Genomic DNA, 25,982 nt, shown 5'->3' with positions numbered 1-25,982 from the left:
CTCCTTTGGACCACCATAAACCATTCTTGTGAGCATACAGAAAACCTTCCCACAGATGAACCTAATCCTGATTATGGAGGACACAGCTCTACTTATTTAAATTCTTCTCAGTTGTTATTGGTATTGTTTCTACTGTATATCAACTTCAGTATATAAAATGATATAGGTCAACATAAATATTTGCCTGTCACCAGTTATGTGAAGTAAAAAAAACAAAATATACCCTATGTTCTGCATGAAGTTTATTGGAATGATTTTTTACTTTCTTCCTCTGGAAGAAATACGTCTTTCTTCAGCCTGAGTCTTTACTTGCTCAGGGCAGGGGGGAGGCATCCGGGGAATCAAATCTAATTTAATTAAAAAATATATATTTTAAAGGTGAGATTGAAAGAGACTGAGAAAAAAGCTCTCTTGGCTGTAGTAAAAGCTAAGGATTAGTTGCAATGTTCTGACCTGAAAGTGAGGTCTTGTGATTTCTTCCCAGGAGTTTTTTTTTTTTTTTTTTTTTTTTTAACTGCATGAGAAACCTATCTGCAATGGCCTTGTTGTTTAATTCAATCTTAATTGGACACAAACCGTCAAAATGCGAGGGGTTGCTGGAGGACCTAAAGTGCGCAAAGGTATTTTGTGATGGAAACAGTCACCATCTGCAGGTGAACAGGGTCCCTGAAGCTCCGCTCCTTTGTTTCAGGCTGACTTGGCATTGCTTGGAAATTTTGAAAGGACCTGAAAGAGTTTCAGGGACGCAGCGCTTAACCTTTGGAGCACACGCTCCGTTTTGCGGGAAGGCTAAGCTCTGGGCTCAGGGCTGGGCACCGGGGATCCCGCACGGGGCGCGGCCGAGTGGAGGTCTCGGCGGCCTCCGCGCCCCACGGGGAGCCCTCGCGGGGGACCGGGCGCCCCGGGGCGGGGCTGGGGGGCGGGGGGGCGGGGCTGGGGGGCGGGGGGGCGGGGCAGGGCGGAGCGGGGGACCGCTGCCCGGGGGGGCTCCGCCGCTGCCAGGGGGTGACCGGCCGGCGGGGAGCGCCAGCGGGGGCGGAGGGCGCCTGGGGTCCAGGCCGCCCCGGGGCGCAGGGCGGGCAGCTGGCACCGCGGCGCGGGCGGGCCGGGCACGTGGGCGCCTCCGTCACACCCGCGCTCACACCCGCGCTCACACCCGCGCGCACGCAGCCGCGCGCCGGCAGCTCGCGCCCGGGCCCCGCCGACACGCAGGCGCCGCCGCCCCCCGCCCCCCGCCCGCCCGCGGCCGCGACCCCCCGGCTCCCCGCCCCGGGCCCGCCCCTCCGGCCTCGCTGCTGCAGCTGCCCGAGCCGACGCGGCGGCAGGTGCGCGGTGGAGCCCGCGAACGGTAGGGACGCGCCCGGGCTGCCGAGGGCCCGGGGCTGGGCCGGGCGGGGCTCCCCGGCTGCCGCCCCGGGGGGGGGGGGGACGGGGCCCGGGTGGGACTCGGGGGGCCCCGCGGGGCGGGAGGGGCAGCTGCGAGGCTCGGAGCGCGAAGTGGGGCCGGGCGGGCGACCTCCAGGCTGCGTCCCGCACCTGTGCCCGATGCGGGGCGGGGGGTGTTGGCGAGCAGGGGCAGCGCACGGGTCGGGACGAGCCGCCGGCCTCCCCTCCGGCCGCGGGGTCGCCCCCGGGCCCCCCAGACCTGGGCGCTCCAGGTGGAGCCCGGGCGGGCTGCAGGGGTGCGGCCCGAGCCGCGCGGGTCCGAGGGCAAAGTTGGTAGGGTCGGGGCAGCCCGGCGCCCGCAGCCCCAGGGGAGCCGGGGGGAGGGCGGCGGGCCCGCCCCTCCCGCCTCCTGCGGCCGCCGCCGCCGCCGAGGGCGCCTCCGGAGGCCGCGTCCGCCCGGGACCCCCGCCCCCCGTCGCCCGAGGCGTCCTGCGGGAAACGGTCGGTACGTGGGCCGCGGGGCGCCGAGGCACGTGGCCCGGGGCGAGCTGGGGCTGGGGGTCGGGGAGCGCGGCGGGGATGGGCGGAGCTCGGGCCGGGCCCGGGGGGTCCACAGCACCCGCCCGGCCGAGACCGCGCCTCGCAGCCGCGGGGGCCGCGGGTCGCCCCCCGGGCCCGCAGCTCGCTCCCCTCGCTCGGCGTCCTCCGCTCCGAGGCAGCGGCTGGAGTAAGACGGGGCGGGCCCGCGCCGTGACGTCAGCAGTGTTTGGGTGCTTATGCAAATGAGGCTGCGTCCGCCGCTCGCGGGCGGGCGGGGCGCGGGGCGCGGGGCTCGGTCGGCGCGGTCCGCGGGTCCCAGGCGTTGGCGCTCCCGCCGGCGGCCCAGCGCCTCGTCGTCCAGTTTGCGGAGCTGCTCTGCACCTGCCACCGCCGGGAACAGGTTTGCTTTAGGAAGTAGCATCCTCTGACCGAGCGACCCCAGCACCCCCCTCCCCCGCCTCCTTCCCGCGGGACACACAGCGAGTGGGCGCCCAGGTCCGACTTGTGCAGGGGGTACCTCGTGGGTGCCCGCCGGGGGGCCGGGTGGCCCGGGAAGGGTATGCGTCTCATTGAGGTCGGGGGGTTTTGATCATCAGAATCGTCATGTTGTATTTTTTGTGGCCGCGTGATCAGGGACCCATGGCGATTTATTGGAGTCAAGTGTATTGTTGAGTTCATGGACCGCTTTCCTGCACGCGAGACATTCAGGAAGGCAAGAATTCACGCTTTTTTTTTTTTTTAAGATTATTTATTTATTAGAGACAGAGAGAGAGAGGCAGAGACTCAGGCAGAGAGGGAGAAGCAGGGTCCACGCAGGGAGCCCGATGCGGGACTGGATCCCGGCTCTCCAGGGTCACGCCCTGGGCTGGAGGCAGATGCTCAACCGCTGGGCCACCCGGGGATCCCCCGAATTCACACTATTTTGAAAGGAAGATGATCTTTTACGGTGTGTGTGTGTGTGTGTGTTTTTTTTTTTTTCTTTCCTGATTGCACGTGGTATTCTTGGTTCAAGAATTACTTTATACTCCCAATACACGTAATCTCAAGATGTAACATTTTATTTATTTATTTATTTATTTATTTATTTATTTATTTGAGATTTTATTTATCTATTCATGAGACACAGAGAGAGAGGTAGAGACACAGGCAGAGGGAGGAGCGGGCTCCACGCAGGGAGCCCGACGTGGGGGTCGATCCCGGGTCTCCAGGGTCAGGCCCTGGGCCGCTGAGCCACCCGGGCTGCCCAAGATGTAATATTTTAATGGCATTAAGAAAGATATTTATACATGTTTCTGGAAAATGCATGCTCTGTCACCCGAATAATAAGGTAAATAAGAGATCCGTCTGTTCAGGCTGTTGTAGCAAAATACCATAAACTGGATGCTTCATAAACAACGGAAATTCGTTTCTCATCGTTCTGCAGGCTGAGAAATCCAAGGCACCAGCAGATTTGGTGTCTGGTTAGAGCCTGCTTCCTGCTTCATAGATGATGTCTTTTGCTGTGTCCTCACATGTTGGAAGGGACTAGTTGGCTTTCTGGGATTATATTTATTACCTCCAAAAGTCCCCATCTCCTAATACCATCCTCTTGGGGTTAGAATTTCAATATATAAATTTGGAGTGGAGAACACAAACATTCAAGCCATAGCAAGTAGAAAAAATTTTTTATGGGCTAATAGCTATTTGAAATGCCAGTAATCAAATGAGATGCCTTACTTGTCAGTCATTAAAATATGTTAGAATAATTACTAAAACCTAAACTCTGCATTTATAATCATTAATTTCCCCAGTGATCAGAGTTCAAATTTTGCTGTGTGCACGTTAGAAAATGTGCTTGTCCAGTCATAAAATAAAACTTGGGTATGAATAGGAAGAGATTTGCATTCTGTTGAACTCTGGGGTTACCCAGGTAGAAAAAAAAATCATTGATTCACAATGATAGACCTGAAAGAGACTTTGCTGATTATCAAAAGCCATGAAAACTTTCACTTCTCAATTTATTTCTCAACTTCTTTTGGGTAGTGTTGACCCTTTGTTACTATATACATAGGCATGATTGGGTATTTTAATATATTCTATGCAGAGTAAATTAAAATTCGTTCTGAACAAGATTCCGTGGGCACGGTCTAATACATGAAAACATTTAAAGTTACATGCCAGGAGGAATCTTTATATTTATTTCCAATTTCTCTTGTAACTTAAAATAAGTCCTAACTACTACTCTTCTGCATGCATTTAGTAAATTTTTAATGAGTTTATCTACTTAAATATTAACTTTGGCCAATAATGATTTTCTGATATTTCTCTGTGAATAATTAGCCCCGAGACAGGATTACAGGATTGTTGTAAATGTACAGTATCACTTGGTATAGAACTGTTTTCAGTTTATTTCACTTTATTTCCTTGTGATTAATGCACAAAAGTATCCTTTCACATAAGATTCATTGATTGGGATGCCTGGGTGGCTCAGTGGTTGAGTGTCTGCTTTTGGCTCAGGGCGTGATCCCAGAATCTGGGCATCGAGTCCCACATCTGGCTTCCTGCATGGAGCCTCCTTCTCCCTCTGCCTTTGTCTCTGCCTTGCTCTCTCTCTCTGTATCTCTCATGAATAAATAAATAAATAAATAAATAAATAAATAAATAAATAAATAAAATTTTTTTAAAAAAAGATTCATTGATTATCTTTGAATTAAGTGTTTACACTGGAAGCTTTTTCACCTAACAGATTGGCAAAGATCAAAGAAGGCAGAGGGAAACAGGTACTCTCATACATTGCTTGTTGTGGTCCAAGTTGAGACAGCTTTTATAAAGTTGAGACTGCCACTTAGCAGTATTTACCAAATCTATAGAAGCACATAATCTTTGATCAAGTAGTTCCACTGTTAGGAATTTATTTTACAGATATACAAATGCCAGGTATACAAAATCAGTTGCTTGAACACTGAAGCAGATTATCGGAAATGACCTAAATATATACTTATACCGTGGTCTATCATATTATTAAGACAAAATGAAACAAATAACCCCCCCAACAAATAATTGTATTGAGAGCAAGTTTTTTAAGTGAAAAGCCAAATGCGGAGTTATGCATATAGTGACAGTTGTGTAACAAGAAACAGGTTGGGTGGGTGGGGCGAAAACACATACCAGTTTGGGGAGAAAACACATATTAGCTTGACTACACATACAACAGTACCTGTTGATGACTTACAGATATGCTGAGGGACAGAGTGGGAAGATAACTTCACACTCTATGCTCTTTAATACTGTATTATTTACTGAAAATATAGATTAAAATATATTCTAAAGTGAAGATGATAGCAAATACCCTTGGGAGAACAGTATCCAGGCATCAGATGCTGTAGAATGAGTAAGGTATAAAAGTCAAGGGGTATTTTGGCTCTATGGTTTTTTGAGGTTTCTGATTTTACAAGAAAGTTTCTACTTCCAGTTTCTTAGCAATAGATTTAGATTTAGATGAGATTTAGTGGATTCACTAAATTTAGCCAGTTTTATCAGTATAAAAGCGCAAAAAGATTTAGTGAGTTGACAGCTTTTAAAACAATTTTGAGATGTTACAGATTCACATGTAGTTGTTGAGAAATAATACAGAGAGCTTTTGTGTGCTCTTCAGGCAGTTTCCTGAAAATGTAACCTTTTGCAAAACCATTACAATGTCATCATCAGAATATTGACGTTGATAAAGTCAAGTTTCAGAACAATTCCCTCACTGTAAAAATCCCTGTTGCCCTTTATAACCACAACCACATCACTCTGTCCTTCATATTATTTTTGTATTTCAAGAAATCAAAATGGAATCATGTAATATGCAGCATTTTGAAACTGGCTTTTCCCACTCAGCATAGTTGTCTATAGATTCATCCAAGTTGTTGTGTATATCAGTAGTTTATTTTTGAGTAGCACTCCGTGGCACGGATTTACCAAAGTTTGTTTAACCATTAACCCATTGAAAGACATCTGGGTCATTTCCAGTTTAGGGTTATTATGAATAAAGCTGCTGTAGATACTCATTTACAGGTTTTATGGAACATAAATTCTCATTTCTCCAGTATAAATGCTCAGGAGTGTAATTGCTGGGTTATATTGTAGTTACATGTTTAGTTTTCCAGAGCGCTGTACCATTTCACATTCTTACCAGCAATGTATGAATGATCCAGTTTCTCTGTATCCTTGCCAGAATTTTGTTGTCACTGTATTTTAGCCATTTTGAGAGGTATGCAGTGACATCTCATTGTAGTTTTAATTGGCATTTCCTTAGTGGGTAATAACGTTGAACCTCATTACATGGCGCTCATTTGTCATCCACACATCATATTCAATTGAAATGTCCCTGTATATTTTTTTTACTCATTTTAAAATTGGTTTTAATTGTTGAGTTTTATACATTTTTTATAGATCCTAAATACCAGCCCTTTCCCAGACATGTGGTCTGCAAATATTTCTTCCAGTCTCTAGCTCATTATTTCATCCCCTTAACAGGTTCTTTCATAAAGCAAAAGTTTTTAATTTTGAAGTTCAGTTTATCAGATTTCACATTAGTGGATTTTGCTTTTGATGTCATATCTAAGGACTCTGCTTAGCCCTGTATCTCAAAGATTTTCTCCAATGATTTATTTTTGAAGGTTTTATAGTTTTATGTCTTACATTTAAATCCATGATCCAGTTTGAGTTAAGTGTTATGTAAGGTGTGAGATTTAGGTTGAGATCATATTTTTGCCTAGAGTTATCCAGTTATTTCAGAACCATTTGTTGAAAGGGGTGTCATTTTTTTCTCCATTGAAATAACCTTTGCACCTTTGTCAAAAATCAGTTGGGTGTATTTTTTGAGGGTTTATTTATGAATACTCTCTTCTGTTTCATTAATCTATGTATCTATCCTTCTGCTAACTTCACACAATTTTCATTACTGTAGGTACAAAATAAGTCTTAAGATCAGGTAGAATGATTCAACTCATTCTTCTGTTCTAAATGTTTGTTGCTGTTTTAGTTCTCTATCTTTTAATATAAGTTTTGGAATAATTTATCTATAAATTATTTTTCTGGGATTTTATAGGTATTGCATTAAACTTGTATATCAATTTTGAGAGAATTTACATATTTACTATGTTAGTCTTCCAAACCATGAACATGGTAGTTATGTCTGTTTATGTATTTAGATCTTTTTTGATTGTTTTCATCAGCACTTTATATTTTTCAGCATAAAAGTACTATCAATGTTTTGTAGATTCCTTGGGATTTTCAATATAGACAACCAGAATGTCTGCAAATACGGAAAATTTCTTTCTTTATTTCCAATATTTATGCTTTATATTTCCTTTTCTTTCCTTATTGCACTAGCTAGAACTTTCAGTACTCTGCTCACTCTTTTTTTTTTTTTTTTTTTTTTTTTTTTTTTTTTTTTTTTATGATGGTCAGAGAGAGAGAGAGAGGCAGAGACACAGGCAGAGGGAGAATCAGGCTCCATGCACCGGGAGCCCGACGTGGGATTCGATCCCGGGTCTCCAGGATGGCGCCCTGAGCCAAAGGCAGGCGCTAAACCGCTGCGCCACCCAGGGATCCCTCTCTGCTTACTCTTAAAAGTATGAGAACGGGCATTCTTGTTTCTGATCTTAAGACAAAAGCATTCAGTCTTTCATTGATAAGTAATACCAACTGTATGTTTTTTGCAGATGATTTTTATCAAATCATAAATAAAATTTAATTTCATTCCTAGTTGGGGTTTTTTGGGGCAATTTTTAAATTACAAATGCCTTTTCTTTCTTTTTTTCTTTTTTACAAATGCCTTTTCTGAATCGATTGATATAATCATGATTTTTTTCTTTAGCCTGTGGTTATGGTATATTGCATTATTGATTTTTGAATACTGAACCAGCCTTGTACACCTAGAACAAAGCCCATTTGGTCATGATATATAATTCCTGTGATATATTACTGAGTTCTGTTTTCTAATATTGTATTGAGGAATTTTGTGCCCATATTTATAAGGGATATAGATTTATAGGTTTTGGTATTCTTTTTCCTTGGTACTGTCTTCAGAGTATCAGAGTAATACTAGTTTCATTAGATGAATTGTGCAGTGTTCCACTATCTTCTATTATGTAGGAGAGATTGTACGGAGCAGGTGTTAATTCTTTAAATGTTTACTAGGATTCCCCAGTGAAACCAGCTAGGCTTAGAGATTTCTTTAGTGAGAATTTTAAATAATGTTCATTTAAGTTCCTTAACAGATGTGGAGCTATTACATGATCTGTTTGATATTGGGTAAGTTGTGGGAGTTTGTATTTTTCAAGAAATTTGTACATTTCATCTAGGTTGTTAATTTATGTGTGTAGAGTGTTTGCTATTATTACCTTATGATCATTTTGATGTCTGTGAGTTTTGTTGTGATAATCCCTGGTGCATTTCTGACATACAAATGCCTAAAATACAAGACTGACCACATGGAACTTTACAAAAGGATGACTAAATGTGTCTTTCAAGGTTAATATTTATCTTATGCTTAAAAGAAAATCACTGCATGGATTTAAAAATCTGAACAGCACCCCTTTTGCATAGGTCTAGCCCTGTTGTGAACAATTCCTTGGACAATGTTTTAAATTTCAGTAGTTAAATATTTATACTTTTGGTTAAATTCAATGCATTTAACTGAAATTGAATACTTCAATAATTGAATAATTTGACAAATTGAATAATTTGTCTCCCCCACAGGCAAATATTTCAGTTTTCTATTGATACATAACAAATATTCTCCACCACTGTTGGTTGTTTTTTTTTTTTTTTTTTTTTTTTTCAGTAGGTTCAAAACAAATGGTGTGAACCATTTTAAAATGGTTTATTGAGCCCCTGTACCCTCTGTTGCCTTTCTGGTATTGTAATAATTTAAAACAATGATGAGTTATTATTTCTTATTATTCTGTGTGTGGCTGGGCTGTGGGTACCTCATCAGCTCCAGTTGGTATGGTTAGCAATTGGACTGGGACTAGAATGTCAGTGCCTTTGTTCTTATGCCTAAGGCTTCAGCTAAATGCCTGGAACAATTGGTGGCTGGCTAAGGTGCTCCCTCTCTTTCCATGTAGGATTTCTAGCAGGGCAGATAGACTTTTCTATATAGTGTCTGAATTCCAAAAGGATGAAAACTGAAACTGTCAGGCTTCTTTAGGCCTAGCCTTGGAACTTGCCCTGTCACTTCTTTTGGCCTTCCCCTGGTCAAAGCAAGTTCAGGTAATTCCAGAATTCAAATTCAAGTTCAAGTGCAGCCTAGAATTAAGAGAACAGGAAATAGATTCCACTTCCTGATGGGTAGAATAGCAAACATGTACAGCATTGGGAGGAATTGTAAATGTTCTTTTTGTAAACAATCTACTATGGGAAATAACTAAGAAAGATCATACTTGACATTTTATGATGATAACGACTAAAACATGTTTATTGCCTCCAAATTCATTTTTCATGACATAACTCAAAAATATAGATAAATGGAGTGTAATGTTATACACCTATCGTCAGCTAATAATAGCTCCTAAAATAGGTCTATCTACTAAGTCTTGGTACTTGTGAATGTTACCTTATTTAGAAAAAGAGTCTTGACAGACATAATCCTCTGATGAAGAGATTATTCTGATATATCCAGATGGGCCCTATATCACCATGTCCATATATGAAAGAGTCAAAGGAATATCAGATACACACAGATGAGGAGGAGGGACTGGAGTTAGAGATGGGAGGGATGTGGCTCTAAGTGAAGACCTGCTGGCAGCCTCCCGAAACTAGAAAAGGCAAGGAACAGATTGTCTCCTAGGTCCTCTTGAGGGAGAGACCTGACCACACCTTGATTCTCGTTTATTAAAAATTATTTTGGATCTCTGGTTTCCAGAGCCTTGAAAAAATTCATTTGTGCAATGTGAAACCACTAAATTTAAAGTTATTTGTTACAGAATTCTTAGGAAATGAATACAATGTCTAAACCTGAGGTGTTCTCATTATATTAACAAAATTTTAAGAATTTAAAAGAATTTCTTGTCTATTTTAAAAATGTTTAAAGGACTTCCTGAAATACTTTGTTAAGGGACGCCTGGGTGGCTCAGCGGTTGAGTGTCTGCCTTCGGCCCAGGGCGTGATCCTGGAGACCCTTGATCGAGTCCCGCTTCCGGCTCCCAGCCTGGAGTCTGCTTCTCCCTCTGCCTGTGTCTCTGCCTCTCTCTCTTTCTCTCTGTCTCTCATGAGTAAATATATAAAGTCTTAAAAAAAAAAAAAAGAAATACTTTAAGATTTTGAATCTCTTAGTTCAATCTCTTGGTTCATAGAAGTCAACGAAAGATACATCTCACTTTATGGATATTACTTTATAATTATAATTTTGAAATAATTGCAAGTTCATAGGAAGGTACAAAGGGAAGTCCTGTGCACTCTCCACCTAGCCTCTCTCATTTTACAATCTTATAGAGATATACAGTACAATATCAAAACCAGCATATTGATATTGGTGTAATCCAGAGTTTTTCAGATTATGCAGTTATTTTCTCTGCCTATGTGTGTATATGGGTATAGTTCTTTGTAGTTTTATCAAATGTGTAGTTTCATGTAATCCTTAACCATAATGAACATACTAAACTGTACCATCTCACGAGATTCCCTTGTCCATTATAGCACACTCACCTGCCCTTCCCTACCCTAACTCCTAGCAACCACTGTTCTGTGGTTCATCTATATCATTATGTTATTTCACAAATGTTCTATAAATGGAATTATGCAATATGCATCCCTGTGAAATTGGCTTTTTTCCCCATGTGGCATCATTTCCTTGAGGTTCGTCCAAGTTATTGCAAGTATCAATAATTCTTTCCTTTTTTATTGCTGATATTACATGATATGGAGGAAATACAACTTGTTTTACCAATAACCCCCTGAAAGACATTCAGTTTCAGGCTATTGTAAGTAAAGTTGGTATGAACACTTATGTATAAGTTCCTGCTTGAAAATAAGTTTTTATTTTTCTGGGATTTATGTCTAAGAGTGCAAATTGGTGGTCAGTGTAATAACTCTGTTATTAGTGCTAAAAGGAACTACCAGCTGTATTTTTAGAGTGGCTGTACTATTTTATATTTCTACCAGAAATATATGATTGATCTAGTTTTTTTTCATCCTCACCAACTTTTGTTGTCTTTACTTTTTAAGACTTGTTTTTAAAAACATGTTAGTCATCCTCATAGGCGTGTTATAGTCTACCTTTTTTGGGTAAAATATATAAAGTGTAAATTGTGACATTGTATTGTCATTTGTAAAAAAAAAAATCTCCTTTTGATTGACTCTGTGAATTCTATTTTTTTTTTCTCAATGCAAACATTTTATGTGAAGGGGATATAATTTGCAAAAGAAATGTTTAGGTTGAATTTTATATTGTTGAAGTTTTAGATGTGTTATTTTTTTCTTGAGTCTTGCTATATGGTTTAACATTTTGTTTTTATTCAGACAGCCTTTACTTTTTTACCCTATATGTTAGAATTAGAAAAATGTTTCATTTGAATCTACTATAAAGTTCAGATTCACTGTTCATAATTGGTTCATATTTGAAGAAAATTTTATTCAGTAAAATTTATAATTGTCCAAGTCAGGGAGATAATTTGGTGTACTTCTAGTTCTTTATTATAGAATATTAAACTTTTGGCATGTACCAATAATTAGCCAGCGCAAGCATGTCTATTTGAATCCTTTCTCATCTCTAAGATGCAAGTGCCTGTCTGTTTTTTTAGGTCTTTGCATATTTTCACTGGAAATGTTAATTAGAATTTAAAACAGTTTCAAAAGAAGTTGTAACAATAGTTTAAGAACTAAGAAGTCTTGAAAGATAGAATAAGAATTGCACAATATTTTAATTACATAGTGAAAATATTAGCAAGATTAATTAAGACAAAGCAGAGAAAAAACACCTATTGTCAATACCAGGAATAAAAAATGTGATATGACTACAAATCCTACAACTATTAAAAAAACTACGGCATATTATGAACTGCTTTCCACAAACAAAATTTGACAATTTAAGTGAAATGTGTTTGAAAACACAACTTACTAAAACTAATATAAGAAAAAAGGAAATTCAGTAGCTGTATATCAATGACACAAAGTGCATTTTTTAAATAAATTGTATTTTTAATTAAACATATTCTCTGAAAGAAAACTCCAGGCCCAGATGGCTTCATTGGTGAGTGCTGCCAAACATTTAAGGAAGAAATAAAACTAATTCTACATGTATTTTCTCAGAAAATAAATGAGAGACCGTTTTAAAATTCCATATATGAGTCCACCAAAACCAGAGAAGCAAAATACAAGAAAAAATTATATATTCACGTTCCTATGAATAATGCTGAAAAAATCCTTATCAAGATATTAGCAAATTGATTCCAGTAATATATTAAAAAGGTAATACATCTCGATCAGTGGCATTTATTTCATAATGAAAGATTAGTCTAAAATACAAAATCAATTGATGTTATATTGTGTATCAGTAGATTAAGAAGTTATATGATTGGCTCACCTGGGTGGCTCAGTCGGTTAACCATCTGCCTTTGGTCCAGATCATGATCCTGGAATCCTGGGATTGAGTCCCAGGATTCAGCCCAGGTCATCAGCATCATCTGTGTTCCCTGCTCAGCGGGAGGTCTGCTTCTCCCTTTCCCTATGCTCCTCCCCGCTCATGCTCACTAGCTTTCTCTCGCTCTTTTACTCCCTCTCTCAAATAGATAAAACCTCTAAAAAAAAAAAAAAAAAGAAAAAAAAGAAATGTTATATGATTATCTCAATAAAGGTAGAAAATTATGTGCCAAATTCAACAATTAATCAGAATTAAAAAAAAAAATAAGACCCTCTCTGAACTAGGAATAAAAAGAAACTTCCCTAAACTGACAAAAGACAACTATGAAAAAAATCCATAGCTAATATTGTACTTAGTAAAATAGTGAGTATGTTCCCATTAGCATCAGGGCATTGATGAAGGTGTCTCTCTTAACACTCCTATTCAAAATTTTAGTGGATGCCCAAGCCAGTAGGTAAGTCAAGAAAAAGAAATGAAAGGTAAACAATTAGAGAGAGCTTAAACTTTATTTACCTTTGACGTACTGTGTATATAAAAATCCTAAAACACCATAAGCTCAAATTATCAATGTTGCACAATAGGAAGCTTGTGTTAAAAAAATCAACTTTTTTTTTTTTCCAGAGAGAAGTTAGAGAGATAGAAGTAAATGAAGAGATATACCAAGTTCATAGATTAGAAAGCTCAAATTGTTAAGATATCAATGCTCTCCAAATGGATTTATAGAATCAATACAATCCTAGTTAAAAATCTAGCAGGCTCTTTCTTTGGGGTAGAAATTAACAAGCTAACTTCAAAACTTATCTGAAAAGGCAAGGAAACAATCTCAAAAAAGAAAAAAAATTAAAAAGATTAGGGTTGAGAAGCACTGAGTTAGAAATTTATTATGTTGATTTAAAAATGTTTTGAATCTAGTTTTAAGTTCTTCAAAATAGATTTTTTTCTGAAAACTTGCATATGAAGACAATTAAAGCAATACAAAAATGGGAGAATGAGAAAAATGTAAATATAAGTCCAAATTAAGTAATGTAATGTTCCCAACATTTTAAAGTGTATGTTAAGTCCTTTTACAGTAAATGAATGGAAAGATACCAATTGTTTTACATTGATTGGAGCCATGTTATTTAGGATTCTTTGTTTGCAAGCTGCAGAAATTGATGCCTGGCTAGGAGGCAAAAATAAAATAAATATTGGCAAGGTTCGGGCTCAAAGGAACAATGGGGTGCTTGGCACTGAGATGGAAAAGGGCAAGAATGAAAACAGTTCTTAAAGCTAGGAACCAGAATCCATGACTACGGTGGTAGTAGTTAGAGCCTGGGCATAATACCTTTGGAATTGAGTGAGATGCCAACCTTTTGATCTCTTTGTTCCTGTCCTCAGGATTCAGAATCCAGGGAGGGGAGTGCTAACTGGACAAGTGTAGAAGATTATTTGCAAAGAAGGTGGCAGTGGTTTTCTTTTCTCTCTACTCATATGTTTTGGAATTTGATTTTGTTGCTCCTTCCATCAAAAGGTAGAGGTTAGCCCCTCTAATCAACCTGGACTTAGCTGTGTGACTTGCTTTGGGCCATGAAACATGAGCAGATGCTACACAGAGGATTCACTGGCACTTGCATGTTGGGCTTCTTTTGGCTAGAGTTAGAACTGAGCTTATAATGTGAACAAGTTGAAGCTAGCATTTTGGAGAGATTACATTTGGAAGAATCAAAGTGCTCTGGCTGGGCAGCCCGGGTGGCTCAGTGGTTTAGCGCCGCCTTCAGCCCAGGGCATGATCCTGGGGCCCCGGGATCGAGTCCCATATCGGGCTCCCTGCATGGAGCCTGCTTCTCCCTCTGCCTGTGTCTCTGCCTCTCTCTCTGTTTCTCTCATGAATAAATAAATAAAATAAAAAAAGAAAGAAAGAAAAGCTCTACTTATAAAAAACAAAAAACAACAACAAAAAAAGTGCTCTGGCTGATAGGCTGCCTCCTGCCAGAATGTGAGTGAGACCATCCTAGACCATCCTTCCCCACTTGAGTTGATAGATGACTATAGTGGAGACGTGACCTGAGTCAAGACCAGCAAAACAACTGATCGTGTAAGCCTAGTTCAAATTGCAAACACACAGAATCATAAGCAAATAAGACATTTGTTTGCTAAGCCACTAAATTTTGAGGTAACTTATACAGCAACAAAAAAATGGCATTTGGAAAAAAAAGTGATGTTAAAATGATTTGAACGTATGGCATTGGCTCTAGACTTACATTATCCTTAATAATTTGCAGTAAGCCAGTTATAACAGAATACAGCTATAAGAGGGATGATAATCATAATAACAAAAGAAGACATATATTGAGTTCTTTCGATGTGTTGGCATTTATCCAAGCACTTTATTATTATATAACAAAGTAACTTAGCCAAGGTCATAAAACCATAAGTGATAGAGCTAGGATTTGAACTCCGTCTGTTTCTAGAAACTAAATATAAGTGTTTGGCATCAATATATGTCTTTTCACAGCAAGAAATGTTAATTTCTATAAGATCTCAATAAAAATAAACAAGAAGGATTATATGAAAGTGTGAAGAGATTGGGGTCATTATCTTTTTTTTTTTTTTGACTATGTGTTTTATAGTTAGACAGTATCCTAAATTGCTTCCTGATATGAAATATGAGGATATTCTCATGCTTTTATTTCTTTCTAATCTTCTCCTGTTTCAATTCCTGATTTTATTTTCTGAACTTTAATTTATATTTTTCATCTAAACATAATTCATATAGATTTTAAAGCTTATTTTCTGTTTAAATTAGTGTTCACTTCTATCCATTAACATGACTTCTCTGTTAATGAGGTCTTTACCTTTTTTCTCTCTTACTTGGCCAAATTTCATGATCATGTAACCTGTTTATCTACCTCCCCAAGAGGGATCATCAGATCTCTTACAGACAAGAATATTTGCCTGTGGCTTTTATAATTGGAATACAAAATACTTGAGTATAAAAATCGGAGATTGAGTGTTTTTTTCCTCTTAATTTTTTTTTAGCAGTTATGAAACATACTGAGAAGTCTTTTTATTCCCCCTTTCTACTTCTGCTTGAAATCCCTAGGAATCTTTATCCCAGTATTTTTAGGGTCGACACCTCTGTATTACTACTTTTTGAAAATATGAATCTGAGCAAAACTTCTGTTAATTTATCTTTCAGTATTTTGTGTTATATTAATTCTGTTTTCTTGCCTTCCTTTCAGAGGCTGCATAAAGCCAAAAGGAAAGATATAAATTGAGTTTCTGAATGAATTTGTAAAAAACAATTTTTTAAAGTTTGTTGGATCACCTTTATCTGACCTGTTTCCATTAGCTTTTCTCTGAATTACTTTAAGATATTTGACTCTTTTCATTCTTTTTGAGAAGCTTCCATAAGTCTTCTCCACGTCTATGGATGTACTTGTGGCAGCCTTTATTTGTTTTTAATGTACCTTTTATCCCTATACTGAATTTCCCATCTCTTATCTGTATTCAGTATTTATCTATTTAACTTTTTTCTTCCCAATCATTTTTTATATATTTTCTTTGAGTTTTTAAAAGTTCTTTTAATATTTATTTATTTAAAAAATTTATTTATCCATTCATAAGAGACACAGAGAAAGAGAGGCAGAGACATAGGCAAAGGGAGAAGCAGGCTCCGTGCAGGGAGCCCGATGAGGGACTTGATCCCGGGACCCTGGGGATCACGCCCTGAGCCTAAGGCAGATGCTCAACAGTTGAGCCACCCAGGTGTCTGATTTTTTTTTTTTTCAAAAGGAACTTCGTTTTATCTTTATTTTGTTGAATCTCTGAGTTTTCTTAAGTAATATACTTGAAACTCTAGAGCACTCTGTTTCCTGATATATATTTTCTACATTTGTTTCTTCCCCTGTCAACTACTCCCACTCCATCTCCCTGGTTCTATATAAAACCCTATCATTCTTGGTAATTACTTATTTTTAAATGGGTAGAGTTCTATCTTGTCATACTATCTGATAAAGAAATTAGTGCCATACAAATGGAGTCTATATCAAGTGGTCTGAAGAACTCCATATTTTCAATTCAAATTTATTCTCCGAAACAGTGGTTGTCAAATTTTTTCAATACAGTCAGTAAATATTTTAAACTTTGCAGTCTGTACAAATTGACTCTGCTGTTGCAGCACAAAATTAGCTATAGAAAAATATGTAAATGTGTGGGTATGGCTATGTTCCAATATAAATTTATTTATAAAATCACACAATGGGTTGTAGTTGACCCACGGGTAATATTTTGTTGACCTCGATCTTGAATATCTGTTGCTCAGGGGTAGATGGGAGGCCTTTACCAGGTAATGATGTAGACTGCCAATGAAACTCCTAAGTGCAGTCAAAGTGCAGTAGATGATAGCTTCTTTCTATTGCATGAATGGCTGGTGCTAACTTGGCAGAGGCTGTGCAGTTACTTGAAACTGATTATCCTACTGCCCATGACCTGCAGATTGCTGACACTTTATGACCTTCCACCTCACCTCCTTCCTGGACATTCCTGCTTCATTTCTTTTCCCAGATGTAGCAATGATCAATATACTTTTTGGCAATAGTCAGCCTCGCTTTTCATTCTCTTTTTAACCTATATTTATGGTCTACTTTTATGAACTAAGTTCTTCAAGTAAGCTTTTGGCATGATAAAACATGTTATCTTTTAGAAAAGTTGGGTCTTAAAGATGTGAAATAATTTGGCTTCCAATTATTGTCTTATATACAATGGATTTTACAAATGCATTCAGAAACTCAGTTTATATCTTTACTCTTGGCTTTATGAAGCCTCTGAAAGGAAAGTCTCTGACTCAATAAATCTAGGGCCTTAGGATAAAAAAAATCAAAAACCCAAAAAACAACCAAACGTGTAATAGTGCAGAATACTTATAGTTATCATACAATATTAATGTGTCCTACTTTTTGGAGCTCATTCATTGGACAGATAAGTTTAAACCTTGAGAATGCGAGATGAGTAAGATAAAATCATTTTCTAAGCAGAGTTTATGGTCTAGTGAAGAAGAGAGCACGAAATAAATGCAACAACTTTAGCTTCCTTTTAAAATATGTTTAATTTTATAAACGTTGCCCAGGATTATTGTATTATATAATCTGTATATATAGATATGTTTTATATATTAAATATATTGCAGGCATTTATATTATATCATTGTATTTCAATTTTGTTTACACTTGACATTGATTTTTTTTCATGGAAGATATGATCTTTGGGTTGTTTGATAGAAAATTTTATTTTATTTTTTTTTAAGATTTGTTGACTTATTTCAGAAAGAGAGCACAGGGGGAAAGGGACAGAGCGAATCTTAAGCAGACTCTATGTGGAGTATGGAGCCCCATGTGGGGCTCGATCTCACTACCCTGAGATCAGGACCTGAGCCAAAACCCAGAGTTTAACTGTGCCATCCAGGGGCCCCAGTCTGATAGAAACTTTTTTTAAAATTTTTATTTATTTATGATAGAGAGAGTGAGAGAGAGAGAGAGAGGCAGAGACATAGGCAGAGGGAGAAGCAGGCTCCATGCACCGGGAGCCCGATGTGGGATTCGATCCCGGATCTCCAGGATCGCGCCCTGGGCCGAAGGCAGGCGCCAAACCGCTGCGCCACCCAGGGATCCCTGATAGAAACTTTTAAATGTAAACTTTGCCAAAGGATAGCATATGTACATTTGTATAATTATTCATTAAATGTGTAAAAAAAATATTCAGCAGTGTCCAAAATTGTTTTTTCATTTTGATTTTTTTGTGTATTTTTTTTCTGCAAAGACTAGATATTTATAGAAGAAATTCTACAAGTTGTGAGACAATGAATTTGGGGGAGGCTCATGAGTGAACCCTGTCTTTTAAATTTTTTCTCCTGAAATTGTGGATGTCTTCACCCTAATAATATTTCTAAACTTTGATGTATTCCTTATCTTTCTATTTATATGGAAAAAGCAAAAAGAATAGCTAACAACCTTACTTTATTGAGAAAACTAAAGTTAAGAATTATTCTATTACTATAAGTTATACAACTAATAAATGAAAGAACTAGAAGTCTCAAGTTTGTTAGATTAGAGCCAATGCTTTTATCTATGTATCAGTTAAATTACTGTGCTAATAACTTATCTTTAGATAATTCAACAAGTGTAGATCTTTAAATAATTCATGTCTCACAAATCATAGTTTCCTATATGTCAGATTGTTTTCTTCCAGCAAAAAATATGTGGAAAATTAGCTTATTTCAGTTTTTCAGTGGTTCTATTTATTCATTTACTCCCCTAATATTTACTGATCTCTCAGAGAAAAGAAAGCAAATCAAACAGACATAATCCACAACCTCTTGAAACTATTTCCACATCAAAAACTTGGTGATGTCTTTACAATAGTCACTATAAAAAGTTGCTCATTTATCCTAGAGATGTGTCTATTATTTAAATATTTTCTTTTTTTAAATAAATTTATTTTTTATTGGTGTTCAATTTACCAACATACAGAATAACACCCAGTGCTCATCCCGTCAAGTGCCCCCCTCAGTGCCCGTCACCCATTCCCCCCGACCCTATTTAAATATTTTCAATGGTAGTTTTTCAGAATTTCCTTCACAGTCTAACTCTTAATCCTCACTAAATCCAAAATGAGGGTTTGCTGTTATTTTAATTTGGAAAGAACTAAACACCTCCAAACCTAAAGGCAACAAATAAGTTACATGGTCAAGTTAATGAGTTCCTGTTTTTCTTTATCATTGAGTCACCAAGCACCCTGTCTTGTTCATTAAGATTATGAATTAAATTATGATGGGCTAATTCTCTGACTTTGAATGTAAATCTAACACAGTTCTATCAAAGAATTCCATTATTTTTCTAGAAATAAAAGACAAAATTCTTGGTAGATTATTTCTAAAGCCTCCCAACCCAGCTTTAAAGAGAAACATTCATATATTCAATCACTTTTTATTTTTATTTTTTTAAAGATTTATTTATTTATTCATGAGAGAGAGGGAGAGAGAGAGGCAGAGACACGGGCAGAGGGAGAAGCAGGCTTCATGCAGGGAGCCCGACGTAGGACTTGATCCTGGGACTCCAGGATCATGCCCTGGGCCGAAGGCAGAGGCTCAACTGCTGAGCCACCCTGGCTGCCCAATCACTTTTTAAAATTGACAATGTCATTGGTTTATAAATACACCCTATACACTTACTTGGTTTGTATTTGAACAGAGAAAAGGATATGAGATATAATGTAAAAAGAAATAAAGGGAAAAATGTCAAGTGGTGGCAGTGTGTCTTTTGGGTCATTTGAGAGAATGTTTACACAAATAATGATAGTTACCACCTCTTGCATCTGTTTATGCTATTCCTTACATTTGGTGTGGCCTCACTCCATCCCTGCCCAACTATAATGCCACTTTTGTTCAACATTCCTGATGTCTCCTATCTTAATGGTGTTGGGTAATATAAATTATATAATGTAGTGTAATTATTTGGGAGGTGCCTTTCTCCCCGTTAGATAAAAGCTCCTTTAAAGTAGATATCATATGATTCATTACTGTTTATATCTCTGTATTTTATCCATATTACAATTAATATCAAGTGAGTGAATGATAAATATGCGTATAGAAGAGATTCTGTATAAGACACTTACCAGGATGGCATGTAATTGTAATTCTGTAAGGAATAAAATAAGGGATGTGCGTTAGTCAGAGAGGTAAAAAGGAAGAATTAAGAGAGAGAGTCACAAAATTTTAATTACTAGCAAATAGCATAGTTTTGCATTGGAGTATACCTGAGATCAAATTAGATTTTGCAAGAAGGAAGAAGTTAGTTAAAAGAAAGTGTGTCTGAAGCACATGTGTACTTTACAATTTTTCCACTTCTGGTAATTATTAAGCTCTGAAGGGACAAGGGCAATCAGATGTCTTATACTTTACAGAAAGAGTTATCATAAAAATTATTAATAAAGAGTCTTCAGTATTTTAAATATTTTCCCCCATTAATATTATTGTTTTTCAACTTAAAATTTTACAGGTATCCATTGGATATTGGACATACAGATCCAGGATTCATTAAGACTCTGTCACCTTGAACCAAGGATTTATATGATACCTTCCTCCATCTTTTATTCATATCAATTAGCATATTTCAAAAAAGAATTAACAAATTTACCATAAGGATATTTTTTAAAAATAATAGTAGTGATACCCACACTTTCCAATGCCGAAGAATAGCAAGGTGGTAAAAAGAGAATTAGATGATGAAGTTATTGAGTCTGTCAAAGACCTTCTTTCCAATGAAGACTCAGCTGATGATGCTTTTAAGAAGAGTGAACTGATTGTTGATGTTCAGGAAGAGAAAGATATCGATGTTGAAGAAGAATCCGAAGTCGAAGATGAAAGACCAGCTTGGAATAGCAAGCTACAATACATCTTGGCCCAAGTTGGATATTCTGTAGGTTTAGGAAATGTGTGGCGATTCCCATACCTATGTCAGAAGAATGGAGGTGGTAAGTTTTGGGTTTTTTAAATTTTTTTATTTTTTGTTTTTGTTGTTGTTAAGTGACACGTTGCTGAGTAAATTGCAACTGCCTGTCTCAAGTAGCCCACGTTGTTGCTGCAGTCTCATTATTTCAGAAACTATGAATTCCATTGTAAAGCCAGGGAGACTCCTTTGTTGAAAGTGAGCGCAACTCTGTTTTCAGATTAGGTTTCCATAGGAGCTAATGGCTTATTATGAATACTCAAAGATTACTTAAGGGTAGTACATTCTCAAATTCTTTCTGTGGGTGCTATTAAACATCACTAAATTCCTGACCTTTCTAACAAACGTTAGAGGCATCCCTTATGCCTGTCAGTTACTCTTCGGAGAAAAACCTAAAGTTTCTCATATAAGAGAGTACTGGTGAAAGAAGTCAGAAAGAATGTTCTCTCCACAATTTATTAATTCTGAATTTTGAATTATTTCACTTTTCAAAAGAAAATTACGTATAATTTACAATAATTATGGTGTTCAAATGCTGCCCAGAATTTTGTAGATCCCAGTAGAAGGGATTTAATCATATAATTAATGTAATACCAGACATTCTTCATCCTTAGATATTATATATATTTGGTTTCTAATGCTACAGTATTTGGGGGGCAAAGTTTAGTTTCAAAGAAAACTTTAAGGAAATTAGAATCCTTAATATAATTTCATTTTTCTTTTTAAGATTTTATTTATTTATCTGAGGGAGGGTGGAGGGAGAGGGAGAGAGAGCATGAGCAGGGGATTGGGGCAGAAGGAGAGATCCAAGCAATGTCCCCACTGAGCAGGGAGCTTGACAAAGTAGGACTCCATCCCAGGACCCTGGGATCATGACGCTTAACCACCTGAGCCACCAAGGCACCTCCATCCTTAATTTTAAACAAATATATCTCCATCAACATAATATCCTACCTTTTTGTATTTGTGTACATACTCAGTAAGGGTTGTTTAACAAAAATTATCTTACAGATCAATTTAAAAAGTATATACAAAGGAATGTATTGTTCATGTTGGGATACAAGTTCTTTTTTTTTTTTTTTTAAGATTTTATTTATTTATTCATGAGAGACACCGAGAGAGGGAGAGAGGCAGAGACACAGGCAGAGGGAGAAGCAGGCTCCATGCAGGGAGCCTGACATGGGACTCGATCCCAGGTCTCCAGGATCACGCCCTGGGCTGAAGGCAGGCGCTAAACCGCTGAGCCACCAGGGCTGCCCTGCAAGTGCTATAGTACATCAAAGTCAAGTAATGTCAACTAACATTTGAGTTGAAACTTTATTGCATGGCGACTATTAAAATAAATGTGGTTAAAAACCAAATATTATATTAGCTGCATATCAGCGCACAAAGGGTAGAAAGAATGTTTTGGGATTTGATTCCAGTTTGTGATAGTTTTGTTGATTGGATGAAAATATGGTATTTATACTTGATGTACAAATCAAATGAAATAATAAAATCATATGTGAAATTTCTTTTTTCGATTATAAGATAAAAAGCTAAGGTGTTCTGATAACAAGATATATTTAAGATCTTGCTTAGTTAATTCAGCTAGGCACATAACAACTGGTGTAGAAATAGTTGCCCGTTGGACAAATCTGCCTGAGAGGTAATTATCAATGTAGCGAGTCCATGATACACTGCACAGCACGCCACTGAAACTGTAAGCTCCTTAGCTAGTCATTAACACCACATATGCATTATTTGTCAAATAAGTTATACTTGTTTGACTTGACTAGTTATTATACTACCTGCTTTTTGTTTTTCATGAGCCATCCCATTTGCCAAGACTAGCAGAAGATGAATTCTGATCTTTAAGCCTTTCATCTTGTGAGCCTCACTCGCCACACTGTTGAGAAAGAAGGCTGTCTTGGCTAAAGTCATGTTGCTTTCCATTTAATACCATTTTTGTTTTGGCAGAGAACTCAAAGGATTTCATATTTAGAAATTAGTATAAGAAATAGTGAAAGGGATTATAGGGGAAAGGAGGGAAAATGAATGGGAAATATTAGAGAGGGTGACAAAACATGATAGACTCCTCTAACTCTGGGTAAAGCACAAAGGGTAGTGGAAGGGGAGGCGGGCGGGGGATGGGGTAACTGGGTGACCGACACTGAGAGGGGCACTTGATGGGACGAGCACTGGATGCTATACTATATGTTGGCAAATCTAACTCCAATTAAATAAAAATAGAAATTAGTTATTAGAAACATGTGCTCCTCCTCCTTATCTTCAAATGCAAAAAGAGTCAAAATGCTGTTCCTACTATTGTTTCCTTTGTTCTAATCACAAATACTAGACAGTGATATTACAAAATGCCAATGGACTTTATCGTCTCTAAATGACTGCCAGGGTACAAAAGGCTATACCCAACATGCAGTGTAGTGTTGAGCTTTTGGGATATTTGAGTAGTGTATTCGGCTGTCTAGTCAAACAGCCTCAGACAACCTGAATCTCACTCATTTGTCACTTGAGGCACTTCATGAATAATAGAACTAAAAAGTAACAGACCCAACATAAGATGATTTGTCTGAAGATATTAAACTTAAAGAACAATGGTGATGCTTAATAAGTAGTGTAATATAGAAGCTTCCAGCTCAGGTTTTTTTTTTTTTTTAATTATTTATTTTATTTGTTTTATTTTTATTTTTTAATTTAATTTTATTATTTTTAATGTGTATATATATATATACATTAAATATATATATTAAAAATATATATATATTTTATTTTACCAGCTCAGGTTTTGAAGTCAATTTGGCCTTGAAGCCTGGCTCTTTCCCACACTAGCCATGTGACCTTTTTTACAAGTTAGCTTACTTTTTCTAGTTTAGTTCCCGCATCTGTAAAATGATGATAATGATACTCACCCCATTGGATTCTTGTAAGGAATACATGGATAACTATGCGTATCAGGCTTAGAAATGTGCCTGGCAAATAGTAAATGCTCAGTTTTGTCTTAGTTATGATGTTTCTATTTATTTAATTTATTTATTTAGTTATAACTATTATTAATATGGGGGCTAATGTGAGTAATGTGAGTTAGAAGTATCTAATAGCATGTCATGCACACATAACTGAGGAAAGATTCCCAAGGAGTCCAGTTTTAATTCATTTTCCCTGTCATTCACACATACACAAACTCATCCACATTCCAGGATTAGGTGCATGTGTTAAAATGCACTTTCAGTCCTTTGGGAAACATTTTAAGGTCATTAGCACCTGAATGTTACTAATCATTTTAGTATTAGATACTTGATAATTCTGTTTTATGAGCTCACACATCCATGCTTTACATTATGTATCCATTTGTAGAATCAACTCAAGTCCAAAAGACTGCAAATCAGTCATAAGAAAGTAGAGATTTTCTATGGACCACAATATTAGGGAAATTCTTGTATATGGTCATAATTTCAGAGGTGTACAAAGATACTGAGATAAATCTCAGAATCTATTCAATCTATTCAAAGCCATCAAACACTTCTTTTTTAAAATATGGGAGAATACAACAAATGGCCTCTTATGGCATTGACACCATCAATTGCATGATTGCCTTGATAGTATCTGATTGGACAAAGCTCCAGATAGGAAATTTGAATGTAGGAAGTTCATTCTAGAGGTTATTTAATGAATAGTTTGCATATGTGTTCTTATATAGAAATGAATACGTTTCACATTTAACTTTATCAGTTAATAAAGCCTGATACTAACATTGTGAAACTATTTTAAAATAACTGGTCATATGTTTTAATTCGAGGTTTAGCTATAATTTTCTTAAGTATGAAAATCTTACCACAAGGATAATATACATTTGCACATGTATTTTCAATAGGTATTAAGTATCTTAGTTTCTCACTCAACTTCACTGCCCCTTCACAGAATTTTGAAAAATAAAAAATTCCTTTTGGGGTGCTTGGGTGGCGATACACTAATTTTGAATTAGTGTATAGAATCAGTTGGTTAAGCTTCTGACTTGATTTTGACTCAGATTATGATCTCAGGGTTGTGAGATTGAGCCCCATGACAGGCTCTACACTAGGCATGGATCCTGCTTAAGATTCTCTCCCTCCTTCTCTCTTTGCCCCTCCCCTGCCCTTAGCCTATGTGCCCACATTCTCTCTCTCTCTCTTAAAAAAAAAGGGAAACAAAAATTCCTGAAATATACTTTTTAAATGAAGTATTTATGAGAAAAAATGATATTTGTCTGATGTAAAAGTTCTTTTTCTTTTCCTATTTTTTTTTTTCCTTTTCAGTCTAAGCTGCTATTTCTTCTTCCCTGTTGTTATTTAGGGGAAAAAAGTCAGCTTTAATACTATAAAATTTCATTCATTCTAATTAAACTGATTTGGAATGCATGTTTAGTTGAGTTTGAATGAGATTTAATAAATTACTTCATGAGCATCATATGAATAAGAATTCCAGGAGTTTGTGAAGCCTACTTGAGAAAATAATTAACTTTGAGAAATCAATTATTTTTATGGAAAATGAAGATCTACCCTTCCAATAAAATGAAACTAAAACTTTACATTCTTACTTTTACAATAATTTTTTTTTTTATCAGAAACTCTTTGTAGCTGTCAAATCCAGGTTTCAAATACTAGAAGGTTTAAAATGATGAAATTGCATATTCTTTCAAGTCCTTTATAATTATACTATAATAGAAGTTCAAATACTGTCTTTTATGAGATATTCAAAATTAGTGTATTCTCTACTGTGACTTTTGAAAATATGATCTATTTCATTTGTTCTTGTCTTTGTAGGTGCATATCTTTTGCCATATTTAATACTGCTTCTGGTAATAGGTATTCCCCTTTTTTTCCTGGAACTTGCTGTGGGTCAAAGAATCCGGCGAGGAAGCATTGGTGTGTGGAATTACATAAGCCCTAAACTGGGTGGCATTGGATTTGCAAGTTGTGTAGTAAGTT

General features: G+C 37.8%; 1 protein-coding gene across 5 annotated transcripts in view; it reads left to right on the top strand.

The window, feature by feature from the left end:
- The first annotated feature begins 1,222 nt into the window (after positions 1 to 1,222).
- SLC6A15 (solute carrier family 6 member 15) overlaps positions 1,223 to 25,982 on the top strand; it is a 45,618-nt gene continuing 20,858 nt past the window's right edge. For 2 of the 5 annotated variants that reach the window (XM_077845680.1, XM_077845675.1), the window contains exons 1-3: positions 2,193 to 2,326; positions 20,569 to 21,043; positions 25,818 to 25,975. In XM_077845680.1, coding sequence (XP_077701806.1) covers positions 20,755 to 21,043; positions 25,818 to 25,975 — 447 coding nt within the window. In that variant the 5' untranslated portion in view covers positions 2,193 to 2,326; positions 20,569 to 20,754. Of the gene's footprint in view, positions 1,349 to 2,192; positions 2,327 to 10,858; positions 10,878 to 12,238; positions 12,364 to 20,568; positions 21,044 to 25,817; positions 25,976 to 25,982 lie in introns of those variants that run through there. The other 3 variants (XM_077845676.1, XM_077845679.1, XM_077845678.1) reach the window with 3 other exon arrangements.

Source organism: Canis aureus, chromosome 13 (genome assembly GCF_053574225.1).
Source record: "Canis aureus isolate CA01 chromosome 13, VMU_Caureus_v.1.0, whole genome shotgun sequence".
NCBI classification, from domain to species: domain Eukaryota; kingdom Metazoa; phylum Chordata; class Mammalia; order Carnivora; family Canidae; genus Canis; species Canis aureus.
Note: the sequence above shows the minus strand (reverse complement) of the source record. Positions and strands in the feature narration are given on the sequence as shown.